This window comes from Mobula hypostoma, chromosome 4, assembly GCF_963921235.1.
Source record: "Mobula hypostoma chromosome 4, sMobHyp1.1, whole genome shotgun sequence".
Taxonomy (NCBI): Eukaryota; Metazoa; Chordata; class Chondrichthyes; order Myliobatiformes; family Myliobatidae; genus Mobula; species Mobula hypostoma.
In genome coordinates, this window is record NC_086100.1 from 95,904,886 (window position 1) to 95,927,184 (window position 22,299).

At 45.7% G+C, this 22,299-nt stretch overlaps 1 protein-coding gene across 3 annotated transcripts in view; it reads right to left on the minus strand.

The window, feature by feature from the left end:
* Positions 1–22,299, minus strand: part of LOC134345477 (unconventional myosin-VIIa-like) — a 218,210-nt gene that overhangs the window by 145,921 nt on the left and 49,990 nt on the right. For all 3 annotated transcript variants that reach the window (XM_063046193.1, XM_063046192.1, XM_063046195.1), the window contains exons 11-17: positions 20,387–20,506; positions 10,659–10,798; positions 7,847–8,057; positions 6,013–6,148; positions 3,593–3,753; positions 2,671–2,844; positions 1,128–1,286 (exon numbers count right to left, since the gene is read on the minus strand). In XM_063046193.1, the coding sequence (XP_062902263.1) occupies positions 1,128–1,286; positions 2,671–2,844; positions 3,593–3,753; positions 6,013–6,148; positions 7,847–8,057; positions 10,659–10,798; positions 20,387–20,506 (1,101 nt within the window). The remainder of the gene's footprint in view (positions 1–1,127; positions 1,287–2,670; positions 2,845–3,592; positions 3,754–6,012; positions 6,149–7,846; positions 8,058–10,658; positions 10,799–20,386; positions 20,507–22,299) is intronic.

The window sequence follows — 22,299 nt, forward strand, 5'->3', positions numbered from 1 at the left end:
TTTTGAAAATCCAAATATACAACATCCATTGGTTCTCCCCTACCCACTCTACTAGTTACATCCTCAAAAAATTCTATGAGATTTGTCAGACATGATTTTCCTTTCACAAATCCATGCTGACTTTGTCCGATGATTTCATCGCTTTCCAAATGTGCTGTTTATCCCACTCCCATCTGGGAGATGGCTACGTAGCATCCATACCAGGACTATCAGACTCAAGAACAGTTATTTTCCCCAAGCAGTAAGGCTGAGCAACACCTCCACCCTCACTAACACACCCCATCACACCCCCAACCACCACTACTTTATCATTTCCTGTCACCTTATGTAGAGGTACTCCTGTGCCTAGCATCACTTCATGGACACACAATCAATCTCTGTATATAATCTATTCTGTGTATTTATATTTACTGCAATTTTTATTATTGTGTTCTTCATCTTATTTTTTTTGTGCTGTAGTGGATCGGGAGTATTTTGTTTCCTTTACACTTGTGTACTGGAAATGGCACTGAATGATCTTGAACCTTCAATCATCTGGAGCTACTGTACGTGCCTGTGATGCCCACTAACTTTACCATTGTACTTGTGGATATGTGTACCTGTGCTTACGTCAATTAATGCAACTCTACCGCTGACTGAGCTGTACAGAGAGGCTGAGCAGGCCACCTTCCAAGCACCACAGGGGCTGTTCATTGGAGCACAGGAGACTGGGGTATTGTATTATATCACAGGTGCTACATAAAATCATGGCAGGCACACTATCATTTTCTCAGGGTTGGACAATCAAGAACTAGAGGGCGATGGAGGGGGTAAAGATTCCATAGGATCCTGAGGCCAAGTTTTTTTTTTACACACTGGGTGGCACATATATGGAACAAGCTGCCAGAGGAAGTAGTTGAGGCCGTTTCATTAACAATTAAAAGACTCTTGGATGGGTACAAGGATAGGAAAGGATATTGATCAAATGGGGGCAAATGAGACCAGCTTAAATGGACGTCTTAGTTGACATGTCTAGCAGGGTTGAAGGGCTGTTTCCATGCTCTATGATTCTATTATTATGTAACACCACAAACAAAACGTCTGATTGGAATCGGCAGAAAGTTCAGGCAGCCATTTGCCTAGCTTACCTCTGTGCCTTTCCACAGCGCTGACCTCACTGTAACCTTGTACTTCTCTATAAAATCTGAGAAGGTGAAGCGAATGGGATAACCTGACTTGCGGATATGAATAGTCTCTCCCATTCCAGAATATCGTAACTGTTTAATGCATAACTCCCGATCAAACAGCTGGAAGGAATCACAACATGAGATTAAAAACACACTGGAAGGTTTAAGTCTGTAGGAGAAATTCATTATTGAAACATACTGGTCCCGCATCAGAGGAGATCAGGCAATGTGACAACAGAGAACTAATAGGATGGACAATGGCTGCAGAGAATGATGAAAGGACAGAGCAAAGGACTCCTTCCCTTAACTAGAGACTTTCATCATAGTCCATCCCAGCCTCCACCCTCACCATCTCGTCCCATTCCCAGCCTCCACCCTCACCATCTCGTCCCATTCCCAGCCTCCACCCTCACCATCTCGTCCCATTCCCAGCTTCCACCCTCACCATCTCGTCCCATTCCCAGTCTCCACCCTCACCATCCTGTCCCATCCCATTCCCAGCCTCCACCCTCACCATCCCATCCTATTCCCAGTCTCCACCCTCACCATCCCGTCCCATTCCCAGTCTCCACCCTCACCACCCCGTCCCATTCCCAGTCTCCACCCTCACCACCCCGTCCCATTGCCAGTCTGCACCCTCACCATTCCGTCCCACTCCCAGCCTCCACCCTCACCATTCCATCCCATTCCCAGTCTCCACCCTCACTATCCTGTCTAATTCCCAGCCTCCACCCTCACCATCCCGTCCCATTCCCAGTCTCCACCCTCACCATTCCATTCCATCCCATTCCCAGTCTCCACCCTCACCATCCTGTCTAATTCCCAGCCTCCACCCTCACCATCCCGTCCCATTCCCAGTCTCCACCCTCACCATCCCATCCCATTCCCAGTCTCCACCCTCACCATTCAATCCCATCCCATTCCCAGCCTCCACCTTCACCATCCAATCCCATCCTATTCCCAGCCTCCACCCTCACCATCCCATCCCATTTCCAGTCTCCAACCTCACCATCCCATCCTATTCCCAGTCTCCACCCTCACCATCCAATCCCATTCCCAGTCTCCACCCTCACCATTCCATTCCGTCCCATTCCCAGTCTCCCCCTCACCATCCAATCCCATCCCATTTCCAGTCTCCACCCTCACCATCCTGTCTAATTCCCAGCCTCCACCCTCACCATCCCGTCCCATTCCCAGTCTCCACCCTCACCATCCAATCCCATCCCATTCCCAGCCTCCAGCCTCACCTTCTGATCCTATTCCCAGTCTCCACCCTCAAAATCCATGTGGAGACCCTGTCACTCCACATCTGAACATATGGAGTCATCTCTTCACATCTGGAACAGGACCCCACGAGTTGGGGTTTGTAACCAGCAGTCCATCACTCCACATCTGTTCACTGGGGCCCTGTCGGAACTGGACATCCACCACTGCAGAGCTCCCTTTAGTCTAGGCCTGGGACACCCACCATACCTTACTGTACCATCCCACGATGGCCCCTTACCAGAGGTTTTTTGTCTTTATTGGGCTTGATGCAGCGAATGAAGAAGGGCTGACTAACTCTGAGAGTTCTCATTAGATTGTCCAGAGACTGCCTGAACTGGCTGCAGAGTGTCGTCAGGCGCCTGTGGCCGTCAGTCGTCTGCAGGATAGATCCTCGGGAAGCATCACCAGCAATCTGAAGAGTCAGGAAAATAAACGATACCTTGGTGTGTCTGGAAGCTCAGTACAATGCTGCAAACCATTTCTACCCTCAGCAGAAAAAAGGAGCACAGGTGGCCTCTCACACCCCTGCTGGAGGCTTTGTATTTAGGATCAGGTTGAGATAAGGGTTGAATTCTGGGAGGGTGTGACACGACGAGGTGTAGGTGAGGCCGAGGGTGAGCTGTTGCTGAGATAATCCAGCTCACTCAGCTGATCTGACCCTCCCGTACAGCAGCAGCCGCCAGCGATGCCCATGGACAGAGCAGGAAGGGGAGAGTATGCCTGGAGTGAACTGGGAATGGGATGGAGTGGAGTGGATAGACACTGGGAATGGGATGGGGTGGAGTGGATAGACACTGGGAATGGAATGGGGTGGAGTGGATAGACACTGGAAGTGGGATGGAGTGGAGTGGATAGACACTGGGAATGGAATGGGGTGGAGTGGATAGACACTGGAAATGGGATGGGGTGGAGTGGACAGACACTGGGAATGGGATGGAGTGGTGCAGAAAGACATTGGGAATGGGATGGAGTGAATAGACATTGGGAATGGGATAAAGTGGTGCAGATAGACATTGGGAATGGGATGGAGTGGAGTGGATAGACATTGGGAGTGGAGTGGAGTGGATAGACACTCGGAATGTGATGGTGTAGGGAAAGCATAGGAGCTGACAGTACCGGAACACAACTGGAAGGGTGGGTTGACCGACTGTAATCTGCACCTTGATGGATCCTCCGTAGGGAACGAGAAGATGGTTGGTCTTCTTTCCTGAAGCTGACCCGGAGCTGCTCTGGAAGATTTGTTTGAGGAAGGTGTTGCTGGAAGACTGCACCATCTGGATGATGCTGGAGCTCAGATCATCCCTGTTCTTCTCGAGGAAGCCTGAAAGGACACGAGGCATCTCAGCTGCTGGGATTGTCTACCTATAGCTGCCCAGTCCTGGTCTGACAGATCCATGGGCAGTATGCAAACATCCTGGTTGTAGAGTGTTCACTTCACTAAGGGTCTGATTGGCTCTACAGGTGGAGAATGGGTGAGGTATGGCTGTTTGGATGGTAACCAGCACCACTACAAAAACAATATCCTCTCAGTCAGATCTGTTGCAGCTGCACATCAGGGAACCCCAAGCTCCCAGAAACTTACCTCCTCCCCATGGTGCTCAGGATGGCTACATTCCTTATCTCAGCTCGGGGAGGACCCTGGCTAAACACTGAGAGGAACACTAAAGAACAGCTGAGAAAACTTCCACAATCTTTAAGAGACCCAGAAGACTTTCACTAATCCCTCCCATTCCCACATTTGAACCTTGGAGTACCCAGGAGACTGGAATACCTACCATTCCAGACCTCATAAACCTTTGGAGTCCCAGGCCCCTCAGTAGCTGCTGACATTGCATCCTGATTTGTAAACCCACCTTCTGGTACCATGAACAGGGGAAAATCTGCAGATGCTGTAAATCCAAAGCAACACACACAAGATGCTGGAGGAACTCAGCAGGTCAGGCAGCATTAACCAGAGGAATAAACAGTTAATGCTTTGGGCCAGGACACTTCTTCAGGACTGGAAAGTAAGAGGAGACTTCTGCCCTTCCTTTCCAGTCCTGATGAAGGGGCTCACCCCGAGACGTCGACTGTTTACTCTTTTCCATTGATGCTGCTTGGACTGCTGAGGTTCTCCAACTTTCTGTGTATGTTGCTTCCGGTACCATATCCAGATACCCACAGGTAGACCCTGGACTCCCCGTGTCACTGTTCAGGGGTGCAGTAACTGCAGCCTTGGCCACCACCTGTTGCCATCCTTACCAAAAGTTCACATCAGGTTCCCGGCTTCTTCAGGGGCTGGGGTTCGGGTTTCTGAGCTCGAGCATTGGAAGTTAGACAGCCAACCTTTACCTGAGAGTCACAAGAAAACAGGAACCTCTCGAGACAACCCCACCATTCAACATGATCATGGCTGGTCAATCCCAGGCCTCAACTCCTCTTCTATGCCAGTTCCCCTTGACCCTCAATTCTTTGATCTTTCAAATATTTATCTAACTCCACCTCATACTAATAAACCAGCCTCCATCACCCTCAGAAGCAGAGAATTCCAGACTCACCACTGTCTGAGAGAAGAATCTTAGTTTTATATGTCTCGATAATGTTATTCACTTCCCTATTAATTCCACGCAATACAGACCCAAACTGTCTAACCTTTCTTGACAGGACAACTTACTCACCCCAGGGATTACCCTGTTGAATCTCCTTCAAACTACTTCCAGCATTACCCTCTGGACACGCCAGTGAGAGCTTAAGAATTCTCAATATTTCAAGCACATCTCCTTCAATTCACTCCAGCCAGGATCATCTCTGGCAGTCAGATGCCCATCAACCTCACCAGCGCAGAGTTTGACCAACCAGAGGCTCACCTCTGACTCGGTCCCGGAGGCTCACCTCTGACTCGGTCCCGGAGGCGCACCTCTGACTCGGTCCCGGAGGCGCACCTCTGACTCGGTCCCGGAGGCGCACCTCTGACTCGGTCCCGGAGGCTCACCTCTGACTCGGTCCCGGAGGCGCACCTCTGACTCGGTCCCGGAGGCGCACCTCTGACTCGGTCCCGGAGGCGCACCTCTGACTCGGTCCCATCAGACACAAGAATGGAGAAACCTTTTCAAAAGGGATGGCTGACACTGGCAAGATGAACAGTTAGGGCTTGAGGAACCGCAAGGGAGGCTATCAGATTGTTCCAGTGATAATCACTGACTCAGGAGGAAGTCACACAAGGATGGGCAGATCATGGTGTCAAACCATCATCCACAGCTGCCAAACTGATAATTGAACCCACAATGGCTGGTTGCTTAGCTGCCTCCTTAAGGCCATGTAAGACCAAAGGATGTGGGTGTCACCAACGAAAGTACACCTGTCGGCAGCTACAGAAAGGAAAATGGGTAGCTTACAAAGCCACTTCAATGGACAAGCAAGTGGCTTTAGGACTGGAGTCACATGTGACTTGGGGGGTTTGGCAAGAGGGCTCATTTCCACAAAGGACACCAGTGAGGTTTTCCTCTAACTCTTGGAGCTGCAGAATATCTCCACAGAAGAACACCCCCCATCTCCGCACTAACAAGATCCACAGAGGCTGACTGCCACACGGGGTCAGTACCATTCGAGTTGTAGTAGACCACTCCAGCAAAGTGTGCAATGCCAAACTTGGTGTCGTGGGAGCTCTTGGGTGGAAGGTAGATTCTACTATTGCTATGGTGATTATTCAGCTTGTTTAACATCGTCCTATCAGTGCCCTGCAGAAAAGGGAGAGAGACATACATCAACAAATCAAAGCTCACAACCACAGGGCACTCTAGTGTGCTTCGTAGGGCAGACACTAATACAGAGTAGAAAGTATGGCAGTCAATCTGTGTAAAGCAAGATTCCATTATTCAACAATGTTGAAGGACAAACTCAATACAAGACCTAGAGATAATTTCCCAACAATAGCGCACTGCATTCTCTGTAATGTAATACCATATTCTGCATTCTGTTTCTCTTTGTACTACCTCAGGGTACTTATGCATGAAATGATTTGTCTGAATGGCACAATGTAGCTGTATTCACTGTGCCATAGTTAATGTGACAATAATAAACCAATTCCCATTCCAGTTAGAGATATTATAGTCGCCTACGAGATCATCCACCTGACAACACTTCTACATTAGTAGCATCCCTTCTATACCACAGTCAAACAACTTCAGCTTGAAGTCCAGTCTCTAGACCTGGATGGCAAACCCACTGTCTTTCAAATCAAAGGCCAGAGTCTACTGGGGCACAGCATCGGTGGCAGAGGAGAAAATATCATTGATGCACACTGGTATTAATGACAGTGTGTATGTTGAGGGGGGGGAAGAGGGAGCGAGAGACAGAGAAAGAGAAAGAAATGAGATTAAACGAGGAAGAGGAAGTGAGGAAGGAAAAGAAAGAGAAGTGAAAGACAGATACCGGGAGAAAGAAGGGGAGGGAGGAAGAAGCATGATAGAGAGAAAGTGAAAATGAGTGACAGTGTGTGTGAGAGAGAGAAACAGCAGAAAGGGAACGAGAGAGTGTTCATCCACCTATCCACCTCAGCCTCATTCTGAGGTCCAAATTGGAGAAGACTGCTTTCAGCTGTGACCTGACTTGTGTCAAGCAATGAACCTTTACAAGGGACAGCCAAGTCCTCTCTCCTTGACCCTTAGCAGATGTCACAAAAATTGGCTGAGCTGTGAGTAGCGAGGAAGGTGGTCAAAAGATTCAGCAGGATAGAGATCACCAACATCAGTGAAGCGTTCTGGCCAAAGACCCAATAGCTCAGTCACATAACTCCCATCAGATCAGATCAGAGTAACTCCCCAAAGTCTTTGCATCATCTCCAAGATTCAAGTCAAGGGTGTGATGGATAACTCTCTGCTCGCCTGGATGAGTGCATCCTGGAAGCTTATCTCCTTCCAGGACTTGATTGCTGCTCCATTCATCACCCTCAACATTCAGCACACCTGAGTGCAGGGTGCAGTCAACAAAAACCACTGCACCTCTCCTCTAGCCTTCTTTATCAACCATACAACAAATTAAGCCAACTCATGCAAATGTCACCACCCGCAGATTCCCCTCATTGACTTGGAATTACCTTGCCACTGGGTCTGAATTCCAGAATTCCTTACTTTACCGAAACAGCTCCACCACAACAACTGCAGTGGCTTCCAATAAGGGCAGTTTGCATTAAATACTGGTTTGTCATTCAAATCATGTTTTCTAATTGTGTTTTTGCACCAGTGTCTTACTTAGCAACGGTTTTTTCTCCACTGTCGTTTTAATTTGTGTTCTGTGTGTTGTCTGAATCTAAATTATGTTATGCTGCCTCACTCTACCTATACCTCATCATACGTGTGCACCCGACAAGAAATTTGACTTGATTTGGAATCCTGTGAGTGAATGACCAATCAAGAGAAGGACACAGGACAACTTACCTTTGGCAACTTGCTTTCTTCATCAATGAGTGAGATGATATTCATTGGTTTGATGCTGAGAACGTCCAGTGCCTTTTGGTTGTCAACATATTCAATGTGTTGACAGACTATATTCTCCTGTTTGTATTCTGCCTGTTCCTCCTTGAAAATGTGCCTCACAAAGAACTGTTGTAACTGCTCATTGGCAAAGTTAATGCACAGCTGCTCGAAACTGGAAAGAGTGGACACCAAATGAAGGAGCAGAAACGCAGGACCACAGCAAACACACAGTAATACAACACTCTTGGGGCTTCCCTGCATTTGGACTGGCTACGGAATTTGAAAGGATCATGTTGGGTTTAAAAGGAGTGGTAACAGAACCTAGTGAGTTTAGAAGGTGGTGAGACAGATACTGAACCAATAGGATTTATGAACAATGAGATACCAGCTTATTGCTGGATCCAAATCTGATGCCACTGCGAAACACAGCAAAAACACCAACAAATTTGAGCATACCATAAATCTGAGGGAGATCTCTCACAAATTGGTACAGTGCTGTAAATTCTTCCTCTATTTCTGTAACCCACAAAGTCCAACAAAACATCATCCCGCAAAATAAAGGTGAATGTCTTTGCCCTTTGCTGTGCAGATTCTACATTACATTAAATAGAGACACAGTGCTGCAAGATAGAGTAAAGAACAGGCCCTTCGACCCAAAATATCTGTGCCAACCACAACGCCAATCTAAGTCAATCCCATCTGCCTGCCCATGGTCTCTATCCCTCCATTTCCTGCATGTTCATTTCCTGTCTAAACACCTCTTAAATATTGCTATCATATCTGCTTCTACCACTTCTCCTGGCAGTGCAGCCTCTGTGTAAAACCAACTTGTCTCATAGATCTCCTTCAAACTTCGCCCCGTCACACTAAACCGATGCCCTCCAATATTTGCAGTTTTCATCTGGGGAAAAGATTCTGACTATTAATTTCTTTTATGTCTCTCATAATTTTATCTATTTTGATGTAGTTTCCCCTCAGCCTCCAGCACACCAGAGGAAACAAGCTAAGTCTGTCCAACCCTCTCTTTATAGGTTTTATTCTATAATCCAGGCAATATCCTGCTGAACTACTTCTGCACCCTCTCCAAAGCCTCCACATCCTTTCTGCAGTTTAGTGACCTGAACTGCACATAATTCTCCAAATGCAGGCTAACTAAAGTTTATACAGCTGCAACGTGACTTCCCAACTCAATACTAAACACTGCAATCAATGACACTTTCCTCGCCACCCTATCCACTTGCGTTGTTACCTTCACGGAGCTATGACTTGTACCCTAAGATTCTTTTGCATGTCAATACTCTAAGCGTCACACCATTTGTAGGGTAATGTAATGGGTGATAGATGTCACATATTGTTCATAACAGAAACTGATCTGCATAATTCACAAACACAGTCATTGAGTTGTTGTGTTCACCTTAAGAAATGGTGTCTGACATGATGTCAGTGTAAGATGACTGTTTTTGGTTTGTTCATAATGGAAGTAAAGGGCTGTGGCTTTTATTAAGCACATAAAGCGACTCTCGCATGTTTAAGATCCTACAACTGTATACTTTCCTTTTACATTTGACCTCTCTAAGTACAGCACCTCACACTTGTTCAGGTTAAACTCCATTTCTCTGTCCACATTTCCAACCGATCTCTATCCCGCTGAATCCCTTAACAGCCTTCCTCAGTACCCACAACTCTGCCAAATTTTGTGTCACCTACTAACTTAATAATCAGCTCATACCCAGTTTAGTCCAGCTCATTTACATATACATTCAGTTCCTCCTGTACCTAATAAAGTGGCCACTGAGTATAAATCACTAACAGCAGAGATCCTACCAGTGATCCCTGCAGAGCAACTTACCAGTGGTCACGGACCTGCAGCTAGGATAACACCCTTCCACCACTACCCCCTGTCTATTCTACCCTAGTCAACTATGAACCTAATTGACCAAGTCTCCAGATGTTACATGTGCCTTAAGCTTTTGGATCTGCCTATGATGAGGAACCTTGCTGTCAGCTTTAATGAAGTCCATGTATAGTACATCCACTGCTCTACTCTCATCATTCCCCTTCGTCACCTCCTCAAAATCTCTCCATGACTTTATGAACATGTATGTGTATATCTTAAGTTTACAAGATGAAAATCTGAACTTGTCGTTATAGAGGTCCACAGGAGATTGTAAATGTAGTACTTATGAACTATAGTTACTGTAGTCTCATGTTGTGTGTTCTTACCACTTAGGAGGAAGCTCTTTGCCCCACTCAAGCTGTGCCGATCATCTTAGCCATTTACACTAATCCCACATTCATCCTCTTTTATTCTCCGCACACTCTCATCATTTCCACCCTTCACCTACACACTAGATGTAATTTACAATGGCCAATTAGCCTACAAACATACACATCTTTGAGACGTGGGAGGAAAACAGAGCACCTGGGTGAGAGGGAGAACGTGCAAAGCTAGGGTCAGGATCAAACATGGGTCTTGGACACCATGAGGCAGTGGCTCTAGCCATTGAGCCCCAGTGCTGCCCACTTCTCCCACTCCTTTGGGCTAAATAGAGGATGCTGTGTTTCTGTTTTCTCCCTGGCCTGCAACCCTGGGCCTTCTCCTGCTCATGGATGAGATCCAATGAAAACAAAATTCCCCAACGCACATTGAGAGCTCAAAGATGACCCAAGCAACCATGTAAAACAGAGAATAACTCATATACATTTAAATAAGTAAACAGACCATACATTACTCTTTGCCCTGTTGCAAAATAATGGAAGGGAAACTGGGTACCTGTTTACGTCAAAGTTCTCAAAGCCAAAGATGTCAAGGAGACCAATTGAAGAGACCTTTCCTGAATTACTGGCGGGGTGTGTGTAGATCACAGTGTTAACTTTATTCACAATCCACACAAAGAGATGGCTGTAAATTGCCTGATAGAAACAGAGAGGTGGTATTATTTCAAACCCTGGCACAGATTAAATGTTAAACATTCTTGTGTGGTCCAGATTATAGATACCTTCCCCACCCCATCCCACTTCAGGAATATGACCCAAGGAATAAGTTATATGTCAGAGGCTTAATACCCGCATCAGTGGAGCCTGTTCCCACTCAAGTTTAGATGAAAGTGAAATGATCTCCTATGTTTCAATGAGTCTTCCCAACAGGATAGAAATTTCCCTGAAGATAGAACATTCAGAACTCACATGTGATCACAGTCTCAGATTGCCTGGTCATGGCGGGGATGAGGGAACATTTCTTCACCCAGATGTGAGTCAATCTATCTACCCAGGAGAGCCCGTCACTGAGTGGATTCAACACAAGTCAACAGGATTGTTAGGTAACACACACAAAATGCTGGTGGAATGCAGCAGGTCAGGCAGCATCTAGCATTTTGTGTGTGTTGCTTGAATTTCCAGCATCTGCAGATTTCCTCGTGTTTGAGGATTTTTAGGTGTTAATGGATCTGGAGTCAGAGCAGGAAAACAAGAGCCACACAGAAGGTATGTAGGGGTGGGTGAAGGCTTGTTTTAATAGGGTGATTTAGTTTGTCAGTGGAACAAAGCAGAAAATAAATGACCACGAGTTGTAATAAAATGAGCTTCCATATGAAACACAATCCGATCTCCACATACACACTCACAATATGCACACATAGACACACAAACATACCCAAATGCACACTCACACACACACACACTCACACACACACACACACTCACACACACTCACACACACTCACACACACACACACTCACAATATGCACACATAGACACACAAACATACCCAAATGCACACTCACACACACACACACTCACACACACACACACACACTCTCACACACACACACACTCACACACACACACACACTCACTCTCACACACACTCACACACACACTCACACACTCACACACACACTCACACACACACACTCACACTCACACACACACTCACACACTCACACACACACAGACACACACACCCACTCACACACACACACTCACACACACTCACACACTCACACACTCACACACACACTCTCACACACTCACACACACACACACTCACACACACACACTCACACACACACACTCACACACACACACACACACTCACACACACTCACACACACTCACACACACACACACTTACACACACTCACACTCACACACACTCACACACAGACACACTCACACACACTCACACACACACTCACACACACACACTCACACTCACACACTCACTCACACACAGACACACTCACACACACTCACACACACACTCACACACACACACTCACACAAATACCAGCTACATATGAGGAGCACCAAGAAGCCAAGAAGCACAAGGCCAGTAGGGATGAGGGAGAACCACAGCCTGCAGGTTGTTCCTCAAACCACACACCAACGTGACCTGCAAATATCTCACCAGTCCTTCACCACTGTTAGACTAATTTCTGGAACTCCCTCCACAACAGCATTGTAGGAACACCCTCAGTATACACACAGTAGCAGTTCAAGCGGGCTTACTACTACCTACTTAGCTTTCTAGCTCCTAGAAAAAAAGAGCTTTGTCCAGCATCCAGTCTGAAATGTTGGAAGTTTTGACAGGAAGGGACTTCAATCAGGGGACAAGAGGCACGGTGAAAAAGAGCTTTGACCAGTGACCAATCGCTGTTTGCCATTGATTAGCAACAGCAAGTGAAAGGAGGGCAGGGGTAAGTGGAGTGGCCATCATCTGAGTGGACAGAGTCAGAGTGGTGATCTTGAGGCTTCAGAAAAAATAAACTTCAGTCGGAGAAAGCAAAGGACAGACAAGCTCAAGTTTTTTTCATTTTCTTCTTTATATCTGCTCAGCAAGGACAGTAGGGATGCCAGGCAGGATAGTGAAATGCTCCCCTTGTGGGACATGGGAAGGCAAGGAGACGCTCAGTGTCCCTGATAACAACAACTGCAAGAAGTGCATCCAGCTGCAGCTTCCAACAATCCGCCTTAACATGTTGGAGCTGGAGCTGGAACTGGAACTGAGTGAACTCCAGATCATTCAGGAGTCTGAGGGGATGATAGATAAGGCACATAGAGAGGTAGTTACACGCAAGGTGCAGAACACAGGAACTGGGTGACTATCAAGAAGGTGAAAGGGGTTAAACATCCAGGGAAGAGTACCCCTGTGGCCATCTCCCACAACAGGTATATTGCTTCGGATACTGTCGGGGGGGGGGGATGACCTACAGAGGAAAGTGCAGTGGTCCAGTCTCTGGCACTGAGTCTGCCTCTGTGACTCAGAAGGGAAGGGGGGAGAAGAAGCGAGCTGTGGTGAGAGGGGATTCGTTCGTTAAGGGAATAGACCGGAGGTTCTTTGGGCAAGAACGAGATTCCCGGATGGTATGTTGCCTCCCGGATGCCAGGGTCCGGGATATCTCGGATCGAGTCCTCAGCATTCTCAAGTGGGAGAGTGAGCAGCTGTGAAGTCGTGGTCCATGTAGGTACCAATGACGTGGGCAGGACAAGTGACGACGTTCTACATAGGGAGTTCAGGGAGTTAGGTTCTAAGTTAAAAGGCAGGACCTCCACAGTTGTGATCTCAGGATTGCTACCCATGCCACGTGCTAGTGAGGCCAGAACTAGGAAGATTATACAGTTTAATACATGGCTAAGGAGTTGGTGTAAGATCTTTAGATCATTGGGCTCACTTCCAGGGAAGGTGGGACCTGTACAGAAAGGACAGTTTGCACCTGAAATGGATGGGGATTAATATCTTGCAGGAAGATTTGTTAATGCTGCATGATGAGATTTAAAGTAGAGTTGCGAGGGGATGGGAACCAGAGTGCCAGACAGTTAGTGGAGAGGTTGAGGAGGTAGTTGTTGGTAAGGCCTTGGAGAAAGTTAGGAATCAAAAGGTTGAGCATGATGCAACTAGTGTGTATATTTCAATGCCAGAAGTATCATAGGAAAGACGGATAATAGTGCTGTAGATGAGGTAGCTGGTTTACAAATGGAGGCAATGTGTAGTGAGGAGAGGCTGTTGACAGGGCAAAAATTGCAGTCAACAGGATGAGTTGCAACATATATGTAACGGTCTGTAATGTTTCACTGCTAATCTAATGGTTTCTCTGTAGCAGCAGTGTTTGGGTTATGACTAGAGATAACGGGGGCTTTGGAATGTGTGCCATCCAGTGAGAGGGATGTTGCTTCTTTCTTGTGTGTCTGAGAGAAGGGCTTCGCGGTCTTTTGTCGGTGAGGAATGAAGAGAGAAGACGTGAGTGGAGAGAGTTGGTACACCACAGGACGGAGAGGACTTGGAGTGAGGGTCCGGGAGTCGATGACGCTCGGAGGAGTTTGATGGGGACTGAATAGATGGACAACCATGAGCTCCAATGTGCAAATTAGACTGTTTCATTAAAATGGGCCCTTTTTCTTTTTGTTTTCTTTACTAACCCTGTAGTCAGATTATGAATTATAAAGCAAAATCGTTTAATTGCATATGGTGTACTGTCTTATATTTTGTGGTACAGATTTGTAACCGGGCAACACGTCACGCAGCATCCACACAATCAAGGTTTCTCAAGTTTTTCTTCCCCTAGACAAACGCATGCAGGCCGAACCTGAGGGTTACATATAAGGCAGACAAAATTGAAAAGGGTGAATACAGGACTGAAGGTGTTGTATTTGAAAGCGCGCAGTACACAGAATAAGGTGGATGAACTTGCAGCACTGTTACAGATTGGCAGGTATGATTTTGAGGTCATTACTGAATGAATCATGCCTGAAAGAAGATTATAGCTGGGAGCTGAATGTCCAAGGATATGCATTGTATCAAAAGAATAGGCAGGAAGGCAGAGGGGGTGGCATTTCTCCATTGGTAAAAAATAAAATCAAATTATTAGAAAGAAGTGACACAGGGTCGGAAGGTGTTGAATCATTGTGGATAGAGCTAAGGAACTGCAAAGGTAAAAAGACCCTGATGGGAGCTGTATACAGACCCCCAAACAGTAGGAAGGATGAGGCCTACAAATTACAACAGGAGATAGAAAATGCAGGCCAAAAGGGCAATGTTACAATACTCATGGGGGATTTCAATATGGTTCAATAAGATTCAGGAAGACTAGAACATTGCAAATGTCACTCCACTATTCAAGAAGGCAGAGAGGCAGAAGAAAGGAAACTATAGGCCAGTTACTCTGACCTCAGTGGTTGGGAAGATGTTGGAGTCGATAATTAAGGATGAGGTCTCAGGGTACTTGGAGGCACATAATAAAATAGGCTGTAGCCAGTATGGTTTCCTCAAGGGAACATTGTGCCTGACAAATCTGTTGGAATTCTTTGAAGAAACAGCAATCAGGAAAGGCAAAGGAGAATCGGTTGATGTTGTGTACTTGGATTTTCAGAAGGCCTTTGACAAGGTGCCACACGAGGCTGCTTAACAAGCTACAAGCTCACGGCATTACAGGAAAGATTTTAGCATGGATAAAGCAGTGGCTGATTGGCAGGAAGCAAAGAGTGGTAATGAAGGGAGCCTTTTCTGGTTGACTGCCTGTGACTAGTGGTGTTCCACAGGGGTCTGTGTTGGGTCCGATTCTTTTTACAGTATATGTCAATGATTTGGATGATGGAATTGATAGCTTTGTTGCAAAGTTTGAAGACGATATGAAGATAGGTGGAGTGGCTGGTAATTTTGAGGAAGCAGAGAGGCTACAGAAGGTCATAGACAGATTAGGAGAATGGGCAAAACAATGGCGGATGAAATAAAGTGTAGGGAAGTATATGATCATGCACTTTGGTAGAAGAAATGAAAGGGTTGACTACTTCCTAAATTTTTTTTAATGTATTTTTAAGGTGGAGGTTGATAGATTTTTGATTGCTCAGTACATGAAGGGTTATAGAGAGAAGGCAGGAGATTGGGGCTGAAAGGAAAATGGATTAGCCATGATGAAATGGTGGAGAAGACTTGATGGGCCAAATGGCCTAATTCTGCTCCTATATCTTATGGTCTTCTCAAGGGCAATTAGGGGTGGACAATAAATGCTGACAATCCCAGATCATAAAAAATGGAAAAATATTTAAGAACTCTGTGAACTCCGAGTTTGTTGTAAGGTGTGGGAGAGGTCTCCAGTGAAGTTTGCAATTACCTCCAGAGCCTCCATTCCTGGATGAGTGAGTTTCAGGCGGAGAAAACAATGGCTGTAAACCCACTCCGTTGACCACCAGGTGGCCGTGGCTCTGTGGAGGTCCGATCACTGTCTGCAACACTATGGAGCAGCTGTCTGCAGCAAGCAGTCACGTGCAATGACTAAGAAATGGTTAGAAAGCAACTAGGATTGGACTAAATTAAGTTTACATTACTTTGTGCTTATAAATCCAGCTTCCACTGGCAGTTGGCATCTTGGGGGTGGGTGGTGGTGAAGAGTGCTAAACCCCTAAGATTAGGTGAATTCCATCCTGGGATTTTACAGGAAGTAAGAGTGAACATGCTAATGGTAAAGAGTCCTAGAGCATAGAAACAAGTCCTTTAGCCCATCACCTTAACCGCTACCCATCGAGCCACACATCAATACTGCATTGATGCTGCTTCCTGTAGCCATGCAGAACTCGATGGTTTCATTACTTTAACTGCCAGTTTCTGTCCTGCCCTCACATGTTCATACTCTGACTCGTCTTTCTGTCTTCTGGATATCACTCAGGAGACAGGCCAGATAATCCACACTGCCTCCTATAAGGACACTAGTCCACTCTTCCAGTTCCTCCATCTCCATCATATCTGCTCTGTGAATGAGACTTTCTGTACAAGTGCTCTGAAAAGTCTTCCTTCTCCTTTACCATTGCTAACAAAGCCCTTGAACACATCTCATCAGTTTCATATGCCTCTGCTCTCAGCCCCTGTCCTAGAACAGAAAAAGAATCATTCCCCGTCCTCACCTTCCAGCCACCAACCTCCACTTTCAACAGATCTTCCCCCTCAATTTCCACCACTTTCAGAGACTGCACCAGCAGACACAACTTTTCCTCTTCTTTCAGCATCTTTCAGGAACTGTCCCCTTGGTCCACTTTTCCAATTGCCAACATCTGCCACTTCTTACTGCACTTTCCCTTGCAACTACAAGTAATGCATCACTTATCCTTCCACCTCTTTCCTTCCCTTCATCTAGGGACCCAAACAGTCTTTCCAGATGAAACAGCATTCACGTGTACTTCTTCCAATCTGGTGCACTGCAATCAGTGTTCACAATGTGGTCGCCTCTACACTGGAGAGACCAAACACATATTGGATGATTACTTTACATTCATTCCTCAGGATGTCCCTGATCTTTCTATCACGGTCACTTTAATTCCCCATTCCACTCCAACTCTGACCTATCAGTCTGTGATCTCCTGCACTATTATTATGAGGCCTATTACAAGCTTGACGAACAGCTCCTCATCCTCTGTCCAGGCGTGCTGTGACCTCCTGGACTCAATATTGAACCCTACAATATCAGGTAACTCAATTTCTTTTTTACATCAGTACAATTGGCTTAGCTTGTTTACTTTTTCTGCTCTGAAATGGGAGGACCTGACATGCATGTCTTCCTGCTCTGCATTTTGCAACTCCTACATTCCTTATGCTCTCGCTCTCCAACTGCTCACTGAGCCGGACTCCAAATTAAATTCACAATACGTATTCAAATGTGAAGACTGGCAGCCAAAGTCAGTTGCCAAGTGGAAATGTGCTAAAACCAAGAATCACTCTATCAGTTCATACTCTCCAATTGCTCCTATTCACTCACTGACCACATAAGCTTTCTACTTATCCCCACAAGTGTACTGCAGTTTGATCCTATCAGAGACATCTCCCTCTCCCACCAAGTTTCTTTTATCTCCTCAGTTCTGAGGAAGGGTCTTCAACCTAAAAAGTTAGCTCTATTTCTCTTCACACAGGTGCACCCTTTTGGTTCTCAGTATTTCCAGAATATGTCTATCCATGGCCTCCTCTACTGTCAAGACGAAGCCACACTCAGGTTGGAGGAACAACACCTTATATTCTGTCTGGGCAGCCTTCAACCTGATGGTATGAACATCGACTTTTCTAACTTCTGTTAATGCCCCTCCTCCTGTTCTCACCTCATCCCTTATTTACTTATTATTTTTTCCTTTTTTTCTCTCTCTTTCTCTCTTTTTTCCTCTCTCTGTCCCTCTCACAATAACTCCTTGCCTGCTCTCCATCTTCCTCTGGTGCTCCCCTCCCCCTTTCTTTCTCCCTAGGCTTCCCATCCCATGATCCGCTCCCTTCTCCAGCCTTGTATCCCTTTTGCCAATCAACTTTCCAGCTCTTAGCTCCATCCCTCCCCCTCCTGTCTTCTCTTATCATTTCGGATCTCCCCCTCCCCCTCCCACTTTCAAATCTCTTACTATCTCTTCCTTCAGTTAGTCCTGACGAAGGGTCTCGGCCCGAAACGTCGACTGTACCTCTTCCTATAGATGCTGTCTGGCCTGCTGCGTTCACCAGCATTTTGTGCGTGTTGCTTGAATTTCTAGCATCTGCAGATTTCCTCATGTTTGCATTTCCAGAATGTTCTGCTTTTACTTTATATTTCCAGCATCAGTAGGATTCTGTTTCTATTTCCATTCACTTAGACTCATCTCATTTTATTGTTCCCAGATTCTCATCAACTGCAAACCCGATGCCCACCGCAGCCCCCCCGCCCCCCCGCCACCAGATTCTACCACTCACCTACACACTAAGGGGGAATTTACAGTAACCAATTAATCTATTGACCTGCATGTCATTGGGGTGTGGGGGGAAACTGGAGCACCCAGATAGTCAAAAGGACAACATGCAAACACCACATGGACAGTACAGGAGGTCAGATTTGAACCTGGGTCTCTGAAGCTATTAGACAGTGGTTCTACCAGCTAAGCCACTCTGTATCTATAAATTCCCAAAAGATCTCTCAATTGAATTCAAGAACCATCCCTTCAGACTGCATCCAAGCAGAGATATTTGCCACTTATTAAGAGAGATTTGCTTTCTCTCTTTCCCATTTCTGACAAAGGATCTTCAACCTGAAACATGAACTACTTCTCTCTCTATAGATGCTGACTGACCTACTGAGTGTTCCTGTTTTTACTAAAGTGTAGTTTCTAAGGGTAAATTTACAGGGAGAAATTATGGAAACCATGTGCACGTACCTTGGAATTTTGAAGTTTAAGAGGTAATTTGATCAAAAATTTTAAGCAATTAAAAAGAAATAAACAATTAAGCGAAATTGAACTACCAAAAACTAGTTCAACTGATTGGTGATGCAGTCAAAAATCTTATCTAGATCTAACCAGAAAGACACTTCTCTAAGCAAAAGGTGTTAGAGATTTGCATCTCAATGCATAAACAGCAGCTGAAGTTAGACTGTTAGAACAGAAGAACATATGAAATAGGAGCAGAACTAGGCCACTCGGCCCCTCTAGATTGTTCTGCCTTTTATCAAGATGCTCTTCTACCTCTCCTGCTCTTTCCCCATATCCCTTGATTCTCATAATGTCCAGGAATCTTTTAGATTCTGTTTTGACTGAACTTAGTGTCTGAGCCTCAGGGTAGCAAATTCCAAAGATACACTGTCACTCAGTGAAGATATTTCTCCTCATTTTAGATTGACTGTATTTTGTGTTCCCCTTGCCTTCCCCTTTGTACCGTCTGGATATACTTACGTTGTGAAATGATATCTGCAGATGGCATGCAAAACAATTTTTCACTGTTCCTCAGTAAATGTGACATTCATAAACCAATTACAAATTGTTCATTTCTAATCCAGGATTCGTTAACCAAAAGGTATGAAGGAAACTGTAGACTATGCAGATTTAGGAGGCCCACTGCACATTTGATGAACGGCAGAACAACTCAGGATGGCCAATCCTTTATCCTTCTGTCTGATCAGGGTCAGTCAGTCAGTGTCCTGCTCCTAGACAGGATGCAGCAACACCAATTGCTGATGTTGGCCTAGAGAGCCTATGGCCTCAATTAAATTGGGACAAGAGGAGCTAACTGACATAGGCCTGTGATGGCGGGGGGTTGTATTTGGCAAAGGTAACTAGCAGACATGGAATTATCTTGGCTATGGAATCTCTGCATCCAAGACAGGAAGCAAGAGGACTGGAAGAAAATGGGCAACACAGGTGGTGGGGCTGTAGCCTCACAGCCCCTGAACCCTGGTTCTATCTGTAGTGAGTTTGCATGTTTTATCTTTGACCGTGGGGGTTTTTCCCAGATACTAGGGTTTCCTTCCTCATCCCAAACACATGCAGCTCAGGAGGCTAATCAGCTACTGTAAATTGTCCTTAGAGTGTAGAACTTTGGGGCAGGGGGGAGTTGATGGGAATTTGAGGAGGATGAGGATGGGTTGAGCTGGGAGTAGCATAGAACAGGTCAGTGGGCTGAAGGGCCTGTTTCTGACCCATGAACTGAGAGGAAATGGAAGTGATCCTAGGGCTGCAAGGATGAGGAGTATATTTGCCTGTTGCTCTTGACTAACTCACGGCCAGTGGTGCATTACCTTGGCGAGTGCGTCACGGTTACTGGCTGCCCATGCCTTACTCATTGGGGTTGACACACTTTCCCCCCGGATTAAGATGGATCTGTTGGTCATTCCATTCTCCAGTTCCACGAGGTCTACCTGCAGCAAAGAGAGACAAGACAAGATGGCTTTCTTTACCTCGTCGTGGCCTTGCAGCTGACTGCCTACCTGCTCCGCACTTTGTAATTGTAATATTATTTTCTGACTTCTGTTATCACTTTTCCCTTGTACTAAAGTAATGAAATGATTCTGTATGGGTGGCATGTGAAACAAAGACTTTCATTACATCTTGGTACATGTGACAGTAATTACTCCACTCTTCAAAAGGGGCATCTGGCAAGTGTGTGGTACGGGCAGATTCTGGCTTTAAGGCCTCACTGGAAACATGAAGGTGATCTGGCAAGAGGCATCCAGCTGAAAGGCTACTAAGCCACTACATCAGGTTCCTTAACTTCAGTAAATGTTCAGACCAAATCCCAGGACTGCAAGGTTCTGAAAGCCAGAAAGAGAGCAAGAAGAAGGGAAGTGGAGAGAGATATAACATCAAAGGGCACTCTTATACCTCAATTGTTTTCTTGTTAAGAGAAATATGCAAGCTTGGAACTAACAGTGGAGGAATTCTACTTTCTAAGGAAGTTTCTGGAATTGTTTTGGTAACAACAGAATGAGGAATGGTTGGCTGGTTTGAATCAAGCCAAGGCCAATAGAGTAAACAAAAGTTTTCAAGACAAGGCCAATAGAGTAAATAAAAGTTAAAAAAAAAACTGCAGATGCTGGAAACCTGTAACAAAACAGAAAAATGCTGGAGACACTCAGCGGGTCAGACAGCCCTCTTCTCATTAGTACCATCAGGCAGGACGTATAGAACAACTTCTTCCCCTTTGCCATCAGATTTCTGAACGGTCTATGAACCCATAAACACTACCTCACTATTCTTCTTTGGCACTATTTATGTATTTATTTTGTTTCTTATTGTAGTTTACAGTAGTCTTTCTACATTTTCCACTGTACTACTGCCAAAAAACAAAACACTTCACAGCATAAACAAGAGAAAATCTGCAGATGTCAGTGATAATCACACTGATTCTGAGCATCTGTGGAGACAGAAATAGTTAATCATCCAGGTTCAAGATCATGAACTAGGAAAGAGAGAAGACAATTTATCTTTATTTTATTTTTTTCTTATCTTTTTAATGTTATTTATTTTATTGTATTTTTATACTGTTTTATCTTTATCTATGTTGCAGAAGAGAGTGGGTCAGCTGGATGTTTCTAAGGGAATATCTCTGACATGCGGTGGCACGGTAGTGTAGTGGTTAGCACAATGCTTTACAGTACAGGCGACGCATGCATGTGAGGAGTTTGTACATTCTCCCCTTGACCGCGTGGGTTTACTCCGGGTGCTCCAGTTTCTTCCCACAGCCAAGGATATAGCGGTTGGCAGGTTAATTGGTCAACGTAAATTGTCCGGTGATTAGATCAGGGGATTGCTGGCTGATATGGCTCGAAGGGTCTGTTCCAGACTGTATCTCAATAAATAAATAATGATAATGCTGGGGTCGCAGGCTGATACATTGCAGAGGTCAGCCAGTTCGGAAACATTACTGTGTCTCTTTGCCCACATCAGCTTGATTGACTGGGTGATTCCACCTTTTTTATTGATGGCAATGACCTCTGCAGTCTGCAATCTGCCACCCGTTGCTGTACAGATTGGGAAGAACTTTAAAAGCTTGAGAACATCTGTCAGGGGAAGTGAAGAATGCGTGTCAGGCAGCAGCTGGATGAGCAACTTTCACAGGGCAGAAGGTGTCTTCTCAGCTGATACCACCTTACATTATTCCCAGCCTCACCTCGTCTGCACACTCCACTCACAATGCATTACCTGTAGGAAG